We start from the raw sequence: 12,442 nt of genomic DNA, 5'->3' as shown, positions 1-12,442 counted from the left end.
AAATTTCAGGTGCATAGTCTTGTTCGTGTGCAGTAGAAGAGCGAGATTCCAGTAGCACCTTAAAGACTTACAAGATTTCCAGCAGATAAGCTTTTAAGAGCAAAAGTCCCCTTTGTCCGGTTTATCGAACGGTATTTTTGCAACTGACGAAGGGAGCTTTGACTCTTGAAAGCTTACACCCTGGAAATTATATTTGTCTTTAAGCTGCTACTGGACTCAAACCTCGCTCTCCGTCATGTTAAGAAAGATTATAGCACATAGTCTCACTCAAAGTGAAGCACCAATAAGAGTGGAAAAGCAAGCCCTTTGGGGGATGGAAATTAGGCAGAAACGGCCCTTCGTGATTTCTCGGCATGTGGGGATTGACATATTTGAACATGTAGACAGTATTCAACGTGTCCAACGATGATACTATAGGCATTGTTCTGTTTCATATGATAGAAGCGTGCAGAATTTTAAGAAAACAGCTAGCTCAACCATGGATTTGAAATCCTGTGCACCATCACACACACACCCTCATGTATTTTGCTTAGCTTCTAAAACTGGACTATATTATGCAAAGCTGTGGTTCCTTCTGGATTTGATTTGAGTTGCACACTAGGTGGGTTTCTTTGAGGGGGAGGAGTATAAGCTAGCAAAATGTGCAGAGTTCTCTAATCCTGGGTTTAAAGAGCTGAGTTATGCAGCTAGGCTCTGCACGAGAAGATAGCAAATTCCATGGTTTACTGTTCATAAACACTGGGGTTCCTGTGCATAGAGGTACAAGCTTGTAGCGCTGATGGAAATACCAGCCCGGAAAATCTTTCCCAGACACAAGCTTTGAAACAAAAGCGGTCCTGATTTTCGAAAGGAGAAATCTCCAGTGATGTCTGCACCTGAGAACACTGAACTCAGAGCCAAGCTACAAGTGACGGATTATACTTGCCTGGCAAGTGAACAGATGCAAGTATATTCCTCCCTGCTCACTTGCCATTCACTTGTGCTCCACTCGATCAAGTGGAGCGCAAGTGAACAGGGAGGAATACACACGCGTCTGTTCACTTGCCAGGCAAGTGTAATTCGTCACTTGTAGCTTGGCTCTCAAACTCAGAAATTTTGGCAAATTTTTAAAAGTTGTGCATGTTTTTGTTTCAGTACCATTGTCTAGCATCAGGGGAAAACTACACACCCCTCTGTAGGATCTCAAGAATTAACAAGATACATAGCACTGGTCTCTTGTTCTTATCCGATAGCACTTACTCAGGTTACACTGAACACTAACAAGATGAGTGCCACAACTCAAGAGTCCATAGCTCAGCGGTAGAATTTTTTTATTTATTTATCTGATTCGTATACCGCTTCCCTTCCATTAAGATCTCGAAGCACAGAGAACACCCAGGCGCAATTCCCACTTAAAAGGAACTCCGGTGGCAACGCTGGGGAAAATCTCCAGCTGAGACTATGGCTGATTCCGCACACGTTGGATAATGCACATTCAATGCACTTTAGCAATCGTTTGGAAGTGGATTTTTTGTTTCACACACGAAAAATTCAGTTCCAAATGATCTCTAAAGAGGATTGGAAGTGCATTATCCAACGTGTGCGGAATCAGCCAATAAATACTGAGAAAGACAGATCTGTGCCCTGGCTCGGTAGAAACCCAAAGATAAGCAATCACTGTGATTTATGGCTCTGATATTTATACTTAATAAAATTGCATATAATCCTTACATATTACATAGTTAACAAAAAAAGTATCACAATGAATAAGGTGATCCTGTATCACAAATTTAGAAAAGTTCCATCCTTGTGATATTGCTGAATAGCTTTGACCAGCATCTAGATGTAAGCCCATTTTGTAACTGACCTTCCTCAGAAGTGATTCTTATCGGATCTCAGAAGTTACCTCCCAGCAATTAACCAAATCATTATAACGCATGGGACACCACGCAGCTGGATGGAATCTTAGTATTCTAAAGGAGCATATGCTATGTCACTATAAACATACCTCTTACCTACAGTACACTTACATTGGATAGCCATATATAATTTTATTAAGTATAAATATAGTAATCATCAGGGCTCATTTCAAGGGGGAACGCAGTTCCGGCAGTTCCCCAAAGAGGTCACGTCAGATGGCCCCACCCACCTGACTCTCGGCCATTTTGGGCCCGTTTCAGCCTGGATTGGGGCTGAAACAGCCCAAATTGGGCCTCTGACGGGTGGTGGATCACTCTCCCACTCAGCAGTGGCCTGATCCCGACCATTTGGGGCTCCTTTTTGGCCCTGAATGGCCAGGATTGGGTCCAAAACAGCCAGGATAGGTTATGTCATGGGGTGTGGCATATGCAAATCCGTTATGCTAATGACACACTTCTGGTGATGGCAAGGGGCGTGGCATATGCTAATGAGTTATGTGAATAGGTTATGCTAATGAGTTCCTCCAGCTCTTTTTCTATGAAATGACCCCTGGTAACCGTAAATCACAGTGACTGTTTGTCTTCGGGTTTGTACATTGTGATCCCAGTTGGTTTTCTGGCTCAGTAAAAGGCGGCTTCACACAAGATCTTAAACAGGAGATCCTGCTTTCGTGGCCCGTGGGGCTGCAGTAAAAAATAAACCAGTAAAGCATACCAGACTGCCATCTATTCACCCCGCCCATCCATCACCCATTGTTCTCTCTGTTTGGAAACGGCACGTTTCTACCTCTGTGTGTAGAAGTAGCAAAGAATATTTACACATCAAAGTATTTGTGCATGGTTTATTGTATGGTCCAAATGTCCTTTAATCCATCCCAGGCGAAAGAAGAGTTTAACTGACCCTTTCTTGCAAAATTGTCTGCTGCTATACATTTGAAGTCGTCCCAGGTAAAGACTGGTGGTATTATTCCTTTGTTGATAACTAGCACAGCGGTCTTCGTTTCCCCACTTAAAAGGCACTAGTAGCCACCCACAAATTCAGAGGTTCAAATGGCATCATTTAAGCAACGTGGTAAGATTTAAATATGTGCATTTTTCAAAGAAGAAAAAAAAGACGCCCAACAATCTAGGAAGTTATTTACAAGAAGCACCTTGTTATGCTTAAGTAAGACGTGCGCAGAAGCGCATACACACTTGCTCAGGGCATGTCTGCGTGGGAGCTTTGTTTTGGCATATTTGTAAGACATAAGAGAGGCAGGGAAGTAGCACCAGAAACAAGCAGAGGTTTTGCAAAGACCAAAGCTTTTGTTCACCGCTCTGCAAGGCTACGCTTGGTTGATATACAACCACCTGAGCAATTGCTTATAGCGAGAGCGTCAGTCAACTCCAGGGAGAAGCTGTGGCTCAGCAGCAGAGCCTCTGCTTCACATGCAGAAGGTTCAATCTCTAGCGTCTCCAGCTGAAAGGCTCGGGCAGGAGGTGATGTGAAAGACCTCCACCTGAGATCCTGGAGAACCGCTGCCACTCTGAGTAGATAATACTGACTTTGGTGGACCAGAGGTCTAATTCGGTATAAGGCGGCTTGTTGTGTGTCCAGGAGACTAGAAAGAAAGCTTTCGTAAACTGGAAAAAAGAGTTCGTTCTTTCCTCTTTTCAACCCTCATCGTGCCACAAGGGACCAGCACTGCCACGCTGTGTGGTCAGGATAGTATATGTATCGTGAGCTAGAAACCTTGGAACAAATCTCGGCACGTAGCAGAAAAGGAGGTGCCATTTCCACTTGGTCGTGGATGGTTCAATTGGGTTCTGCATCATGTTTTGTTCCTGTCAGTATCTCATTAGGGAAACAACTTCCCTGCTACATTTCTTTGAGTCTGGACACGGGGAACGTCTCCCCCAAACTTGAGACCAGCTACTTGTAGGCAAGCAACCCAGGCTGCCGTTTCGAGCGGCAAACAGGCACGCCAACCCACAAGTGAGGCAACCTAGAACGAAAAGCTCCAGCTTGCCGTATTTAAACAGCTGCAGGGTATGTGTGCGTGGCTAACCTGCTAGTATTTCATGGCTGACCTTTGTGTGTGTGAATTGCCAAAAGAGTGAGAGAGAAATATCCCAGATCAGTTTTAGGTAGGTAGCCTTGTTGATCTGCAGTAGAACAGCAGTTGAGCCTAGGGGCACCTTAAAGACCGACAAGATTTTCAGGGTATGCGCTTTAGAGAATCAATGCTATCTGAAGAAGGGAGCTTTGACTCTCGAAACTTTACACCCTGAAAGTCTTGTTGGTCTCTAAGGCGCCACTGGACTCAAATCCTACTATACCAGACAAGATCAAAGCAAAGATCTTGAGACAAGGAGGTCTGACCAGCTCCACAGGCTTGTGCCCTTCCCAGTGGTACAAGACTAGCAAAGAGCCAACTGTGCCAACGCTATTGGTGTGGGGCACCCAAGAAGGCTGGAAGCTGCATTAAAAGAGCTCACATATTACAGGGGCCACTATGAATGGCCCCCGCTGATCCAGAACCCAACACGGCTTGCATGTCTCCCTTGTCCCGAAATGTGCCCATCAAAAACATTGTGCAGACATCCCTTTACACACACGCTCCCCACCCCAATCCTTGCCCATGTGACGGGTGTATTATTTACTATTCCCAGTAGGCATTTAGACAGTAGTCATTAGTTTGAGAGAGCCAGACCGAAAGCGGAGGATTTTCTTCTTCAGGTTATGAGAGGCTTTGATCTTCACAAAGGCTTTTGCGGCGTTTTCGTGGAGCTCTGCAGTCGCGGTGACTGTCTGGAGAGGGAGAGTTTGGACGAACTGGGACCAAATGAGGCCCCCGCTCTCGTCCGAGTCGCTGGTCGTCGTGCTCTCACCAACAAACTCTACCTCGCTCAAACTTGACTCGCTGTCCCCAAAGCAGTTCGTGGTATAATTACTCCTTTCGTCCTCACTGGTGTCCACGACGGTGGAATGAAAGAGGGATTCGCACTCGGCCGAATACTCCGAGTCACTAGCGACATAGGCATAAGGGCTGACGTAGGGATGGGGGACCTGTGAGTAGACCCCGAGGCCTTCTCTCTGGTTTCTTCTGGCCCTCTTAAGGGCTTCTTCATAAGACACCTCCGCCGACAGTTTCCAGCGGCGATAGTCGGCTCTCTTGTGCTTAGGTTTGGCTACAACCGGTTCTCTGCTATGCCCGTGGGGTCTTGTTGTGGATTTAAGAACACCAGGCGGCCGACTCAGAAGGTTGGTCTCTGGCTGCAAATGGCTGTTTTTCTTTCCCCTTGAGGCTGTCTTTTTCGGCTTCTTATTTGTATCCAGGTCATTGGGGAAACGGCACTTTTTGACACCGGGTTTGCCTTTCTCCCGCCCAGCCAGCGGGCTGTTTTCCAGCACCGTGACAAGATGGGACCTGTGTTTCACCATTGAGCTTTTGAGAATTCTGACATTCCTGGTGCTTTTGTGAAGTCTGACTGGTTGTGGTTGGGCCGGGATATAGTGGGCATTCACCAATAACCCTTCCTCGATGCTCTGAGAAGAAGACCCCTCGCTTTTGAAATCCAGAGACGGCCTGGTCTCACGAGGAGGTGACACAGAATGAGTTGCTTGCACCCCACTGCTTTTTAACAGTATCTTTTTGGGTAGCTGGATGGCTTTGTTTTCCTTCAAGGGCGCTGTGTGTCGGAAAGGGCTTTCTTTTGTCACAAAGGTTTGGCCGCCTTCCTGGGGCCCATCACCCTTGCTAACCACAGGACACCGTACTGCCTCTTGAGGCCTGACAGTCCTCAGCGAGGGTTTGCTCTGAAGTTCATGGCTGGAATTTGGTGAGAGGGAATTGGACAAAGGAATCTTTTTGGCCTCCGGGCGCTCACTGTTCAGTTCTCGCAAATGTTGCTTTGAAGGGGAAACGGTGCCGTTATCCAAGATGGTGGAGGCTGCGGCAGAACGTGGGAACACCTGGATAGAATTCTTAAGAGGGACTGCATTGTTAGGGGTAACGCCAGACGCCTGCCGCGCACAAATACTTCCATGTCTCAAAATTCCTTTGGCGGGGTCTGCATTTAGATTTGTTCTCGGTTTGTTAGTCCTCACGGAAGGAATCTTTTTCTGCACTAGACTCAAGATGTATCCATCCATTTTTTTGGTGGCCGCAGGAACGGATGCGGACTGAGAATCTGACAGATGACTGGATGTGCCAGTCTTTGTATCAAGCTCAGACCCCACACAGATGTCGTCAACATTGCCAATACCTTTATCTTCCTCTTCTCGTAGGGGGGTACTCATTACTGGCAACAGGAACATGGGGCTCTGGACGGCAACCGCGTGTAAGGGACTGGGGTAACGATACACGTCATTCCCATTTTTGGACACCAGGTCACACTGATACTTCGGGTGCACATCTGCGACCACCTCCAGCGAATTCGAATGTGTTGTGGACAGAGAATGAGAGACGATTCCCACAGACTGGTCTTCGTGCTGACTTCCTTTGTTGTGTTCCATCCACCCAATAAGATCTGAAATTCAGCGGGAGGGGAAAAAATAATTAGCAAAGTTTCTGTTCTTATAGAACGGATACTTGTGAAAGTTTACACTGAAAATCTTGTTCGTCTAGAAAGTGCCACGGGCCTCAAATCCTGTTTTACTCTAGGCCGACATGGCCACATACCTGTAACTGTTCTTACAGAAAGCACAACTGATATGATAGTTCTCAGAATCTATCGTATTGTTGGTGTGGTAGAGAGTGCCATCAAGCCATAGCTGATGGTGACCCCTGCTGGGGTTTTCCTGGCAAGAGACTAACAGAGGTGGTTTGCCACTGCCTGCCTCTGCAACCCTGGTCTTCATTGGAGGTCTCCCATCCAATTACTAACCAAGGCTGACCCTGCTTAGCTTCTGAGATCTGACAAGATCAGGCTCACCTGAGCTATAAAGGTCAGGGCCTATCATCTTAGGAAAGCCAAAACAAAATCTGACATTTGAAATCAAATTCAGAGAATACTCAAGGACAGCTTCCTGGAAAATTCTGATTTCAGGACTGAGGCATGGCGTTCCATCTGTCCTCCCCCAGCCCCAATTACAGATATAAGAAGCAGTGCCTGACATCTGTGAGGGGAGGCGCTAATACTGAAATGTGTTGGGGGCAGGGAGAAGAGAACATGTTTGCACGATTCAAATACCTCAAGGGCTGCCCCATGGAAGAGCGCATGGCTAGGCCTGATGGGCATGAAGTTCCCTCAGGAGTAGATTTCAGTTAGAGAAACTTTCTAATGAAAAGAGCGGTTTGACTATGGAACCAATCGCCAGCAGCAGGAGAGGTTCTCGCTTGCTTTAGGTTACAATAAAAAGACTGGACAACAGTTAGTCTGGAGTACTCTACTTAGGATTTCCTGTATGGAGCAGGAGGTTGGACTGGAAGACCTATAAATCCCCTTCCAACTCTGGGACTTTCCATTTTACTTTTCCTCTCCCCAAACCTTATGGATTTCAGGATCAACGCCCGCCATCTTTAACTTTCACATCAAAAATTCAATAATATACATTTCAAATACCACTTCCTTTCTCACCAGGTCTTCTGAGACCTTTAATAAAGATACAGACATTTACATCAGAATGGGAAAAGCTGGAAATGTAGTCAAATTTTGGCAGGACTGCATTTCTTCCTGTCACTTCACCCGACACAACCTCCTCAGAGACAACAGAGTTCTCATGTGAGGGAACCGATCTGCCATCAGGCGGTCTCCATTGCTCACAAAAAAAAAATGGGTTGGTGGGTTGAAGGGTCTTCTCTTGACACCTACAGCTGCTCGTGAGTAAAAGCAAACCAGCAAGTCTTCCTGAACCAGCCTCAATGACATGAATTAAAGATACACTGGTCCTCCCCATGGGGGCGGGAGTGGGGAGACCCTGCAGAGATCAGACCACTTTGAGGGAACAAAGCAAAATTTTGCTTCCCCAGCCACCTCCAGTGGGATGTTCCCTCAAGTCCAACAATTTACTTTTCTCCCCACTGTCTTCATACAAGGGAACTTCTTTCCCACCTTTTTCTAAAAACAGAGATCCAAGGCAGCTTGGCGGTGGTAGAAAGTGCCACCAAGCCATAGCCAACTTATGGTGACCCCTACTGGGGTTTTCAAGGCAAGAGACTAACAGAGGGGGTTTGCCATTGCCTATCTCTGCGTAGCAACCTTGGTTTTCTCTGAAGGTCTCTCAAACAATTACTGCAGGTAAGAAAGTACTGGTGATCCCTAGCCCTAGGGAGGCTCGTTTGGCCTCGAACAAGGCCAGGGCCTTTTCGGTCCTGGCCCCAACCTGGTGGAACTCTCTGCCTGAGGACACTCAGGCCCACAAGGATCTTGTATCATTTCGGCGGGCCTGCAAGATGGAGATGTTCCACCAGGCTTACGATTGAGGCCAGTGTCAGGACCGTCATTGAGCCTCGCACCGGTCTCCGGTATTCGAGTACAGCTCGTGTGTCTGTCTGCCTCCTCTTGTATGCTGGGGGCAGGAATGTGTAGCCAACTATATCAGGTTTTTGTATATATATAATTTTAATTGGAGAATTCTATTGTAGAATCTGCTATGCAATTGTATTTTATGACTGTTATACCCCGTCCTGAGCCCACGTGGGGAGGGCGGGTTAAACACCGAATAAACTAAACTAAACTATTAAAACTAACACCAGTAAAATGCAAGTAAAGCTACTACAAAAGCCAGTTTGGTGTAGACCTGGAGAACTGGGTTTGATTCCCCACTCCTCCACTTGAAGCCTGCTGGGTGACCTTGGATCACTCACAGCTCTCTCAGGGTTCTCTCAGCCCATCCACCTCACAGGGTGATCGTCGTGAGGATAATAACACACTTCGTAAACCACTTTGAGTGGGCATTAAGTTGTCCTGAAGGATGGTAGATAAACTGAATGTTGTTGTTGCTAAAATTAGTGGTCAAAGTGTCGAGCTGGGGCCTGGAAGGTCTGGATTCAAATCCCCACCCTGCCATGAAGGTGACGTTGGGCTAGTCACCCCCTCTCAGCCCTGAGGAGAAAATGGAGGAGGCCAGAAGCCCATAAACCACCCTGAAGTCCTTGGCAAAAGGCAGGTGATAGACAAATACACTTTAAAAATATGTTCGACCTTACCAAATACCACTCACTTCTGTGTGGCTGGGAATTATGGTATTTACTCAGACGCCATCAGAAGGAAGGGTTAGACCTGCCGTAACGACCATCTTGTTTTGAGCGGGGAAAACCTCTTCCCCCAACCTCAACGATGGGCGTCTCTGCACTTTGTCCTAAATACGCCAAGGACTTGCATTAGGAATGAACGTAAGAACAGAAGTGTTTGCAACAGTGGCCAGTCTGACGGATAAGGAGCAGAGAATTAGGGTTAGCAGCCCCCCTCTGATTGATAGATGCTGGCAAGAGGGGCCCAAACTGTCTCTGAATGTGGGACAAGTTTGTTGCTGACCAGGAATCTGCGCATAAGTCTGCCACCACACAGGTATGGTTCAGGTACCGCCACCTGTGCACACACAACGCCATTCAGAACCCGGTTCTCACCTGTTGATTTGGGCCGCCCGTCCGAACTGCTCACGGAGGCGTCCAAAGGGCTGCAGAAGCAGGCGCTGGAGGGACAGCTGGACAAACACTCGCTGAAAACGGAGTTGGAGGAGTTGGAGAGGGAGCCGGAAGCCCCGCCATCACTCAGCTCATAAAACCCTGCGAAGAAGAAAGAAATACATGATAATCCCAGTGAGCAGCAGAAGAAAACCAGTTTGCTTTCACACACACACTGGATAATGCACTTTAGCTACGGTTTGCAAGTGGATTTCCCTATTTCACACAAGGGCTGATTCCGCACACGTTGGATAATGCACTTTCAATGCACTTTATTAATCGTTTGAAGTGGATTTTTTGTTCCGCACACAAAAAAATCCGTTCCAAATGATCTATAAAGAGGATTGGAAGTGCATTATCCAACATGTGCGGAATCACTCATGAAAAGCCCGTAGCAAACGACTGCTGAAGTGCATTATCCTAAGTGTGTGAAAGCGGTGAAAGATGCAGTATTTGGTTCACTGAAACAGACGATACGCTACAGTATTTAAGCCTGTTAAATATACAATCTGAGTTAACTGCAGAGCTAAAAAGAAGGGGCTGTATCTTATCAAGTTTCCTGCTGGTTAAAAACAGAGTAAGGGGTCCTTATGACCCCTGAAAAGGCTATACTGGGGACTGCGGGACCTATGCAGGGAAAAAAAATCACATGAGCCAGGGGCTCCCGGGAGAAGGGGAATCGGAACAGACAGGGACGAAAAGCGAGTAGGATCCAACCCATTTGGACGAAACTTGTGCAGTGGCGAAATGGCATTTTCCTGCCTTCCCTCTTCCACTGCACTCCACCGAACTCTGTAAAATGCTGGCCCTGGGGGATTGGGGACCCCGAGAAATGACAGAAGGGAGATCTGCAATGGGGAAGGAGAACCAGTGGAAAGTGCCAATTCAATCTGGATCCAATACAATACTTGCAGATGTTTGAAATAGATCATCCAACATTCCCACGGCTAACATTTAAACAAACCATGTACTTATCAGAAGTAGCCTGAGATGTTCTAGGACCCACCCCGCTTCTCCCAACTCCAATATTTCCTAATTCATAACAAACTACGGTTTATCATAGTGCGCAAACTACAACTATGGTTTGTTCTTTGCCAGCAAACAAGGATTCCCTGTTACAAACCAGGATTTTATGTATTTATTTATGTCATTTATAGTCTGTCTTTCTCACTGAGACTCAAGGCTGACTACATACTGTGAGATTAGTACAATCAATATCAAGGACATATCAATAAACAATGCCATAGGGTAAAAAAATGCAAGTTTACAACGACATAGCTTTAGCAAGAATCCAATCAACAGTTAAAGAAACGCTGGAACAGAGCATAAGCAATTCTAGGACTGACATTAGACAATATATAACTACCCAGTACTTGAAGGAACAGGCAGGACATAAGGCAACATAGTGGTGAAGTCTATGGTCCCTAACTTGTCAGTGAAGCATCTGAGACCCCCTCCCTGCAAAATAGCCCTCCTATCTGAATAAAAAGCCCTTTTGAATTATTCAGTTCTGCATCGTTTGTGGAAAGCCAGGAGAGTGGGGGGGGGTCTCCTGACCTCCTCAGGCAGGCCGTTCCATAGGGCGGGGGCCACCACAGAGAAGGCTTGTGTAAGGGCAGCTGTTGATTTCGCCCATGTGCAGGGGGGCACCTGCAGGAGACCCTGTTCAGATAAGTGAAGTTGCCATGGAAGAACACTGGGAGAGAGACAGTCTCATAGGCATGCTGGACCAAGGCCATGAATCATAGAATCATAGGGTTGGAAGGAACCTCTAGGGTTATCTAGTCCAACCCCCTGTACAATGCAGGTAATTCACAGTTCCTCTCCCCCGCACACCCAGTGACCCTTACTGCATGCCCAGAAGATGGCAAAACACCATCAGGATCCCTAGCCAAACTGGCCTGGGGAAAACTGCTACCTGACCCCAAGGTGGCGATTGGCCTTACCCTGGGCATGTAAGAAGGGGCCATGGAAACTAAGCACGGATGTAACCCTTACTGCCCTCCCTCTCATGATCTGCCTAGGCTCACAGAATCAGCATTGCTGTCAGATAGCCATCTAGCCTCTGCTTGAAAACCTCCAAAGAAGGAGAGGCCACCACCTCCCGAGGAAGTCTGTTCCTCCTGAGGAAGCCTATATCCCTTATATAGGCCTGAAGAGGCCTTTTATGTGATAGCCAATACCTTGAAGTGAGCATGGTAAGTGATACCTGTGCCACATGTTAAGGGAGAAAGAGGGGAAGGAACCATGTGAGCCAGAGAACTTTCAAATAGTATCAGAGAAGGCAGCCATTTTGAATGTAAACTTTGGCCTCAAGATTAGAAATTTCTCGAGGTTTAGACTTGTTGGTGTCTCTTGATGGTTTCCAATTTTGGCAGGTCTGAAGATACGAGATCTCTGAAGCAAATCAACTGTCAAATAGTAAATGCCGCTGCATGCCGGGCTGTCAAATACTAATTACCACCATATGTTAACGATCAAATTACTGTCAAATTTCAACTGTCATATCAATTCTTGAAATCAAATGCCTCTGGATGTCACACATTCATTGAATCATTAACCGACGTGCAAAGAATATCTAGTGAGCATACAACCTCAAAGTATTTAGGGAATAATTTTTCGGGAAGCAAAATCATTTCGGCTGTAGTTTGCATGATGCAATCTCAGTTTAACCGCACTGCAAAGCAGCAAGAGATCTTACTAGCCCGCAAATTTCCCCCTCAAGAACAATTCTAAACTTGTTTCCCCATAACATTTGGAGGAGAAACCCAGTTTTGTTTCCCAGTGTGGGTGAGGCCCAGAAAAGATTATTATGTGGTGCTTTGCTCCAGATTCAATCCTCAGAACTGGCCACACCTTCCACGCTTAGCCCCACCCCCAGAATAGGCAAGAGAGCAACAATACATGATGCATACGACTGCTCTATCACATGAA

General features: G+C 46.6%; 1 protein-coding gene across 1 annotated transcript in view; it reads right to left on the bottom strand.

Moving 5' to 3' along the window:
- Window positions 1-1,032: 1,032 nt before the first annotated feature.
- Window positions 1,033-12,442, bottom strand: part of DACT1 (dishevelled binding antagonist of beta catenin 1) — a 54,701-nt gene continuing 43,291 nt past the window's right edge. Inside the window, exons 6-7 of the mRNA XM_054972018.1 lie at window positions 9,452-9,610; window positions 1,033-6,410 (exon numbers count right to left, since the gene is read on the bottom strand). Coding sequence (XP_054827993.1) covers window positions 4,558-6,410; window positions 9,452-9,610 — 2,012 coding nt within the window. The 3' untranslated portion in view covers window positions 1,033-4,557. The remainder of the gene's footprint in view (window positions 6,411-9,451; window positions 9,611-12,442) is intronic.

This window comes from Eublepharis macularius, chromosome 2 (assembly GCF_028583425.1).
Source record: "Eublepharis macularius isolate TG4126 chromosome 2, MPM_Emac_v1.0, whole genome shotgun sequence".
Classification (NCBI taxonomy): domain Eukaryota; kingdom Metazoa; phylum Chordata; class Lepidosauria; order Squamata; family Eublepharidae; genus Eublepharis; species Eublepharis macularius.
Note: the sequence above shows the minus strand (reverse complement) of the source record. Positions and strands in the feature narration are given on the sequence as shown.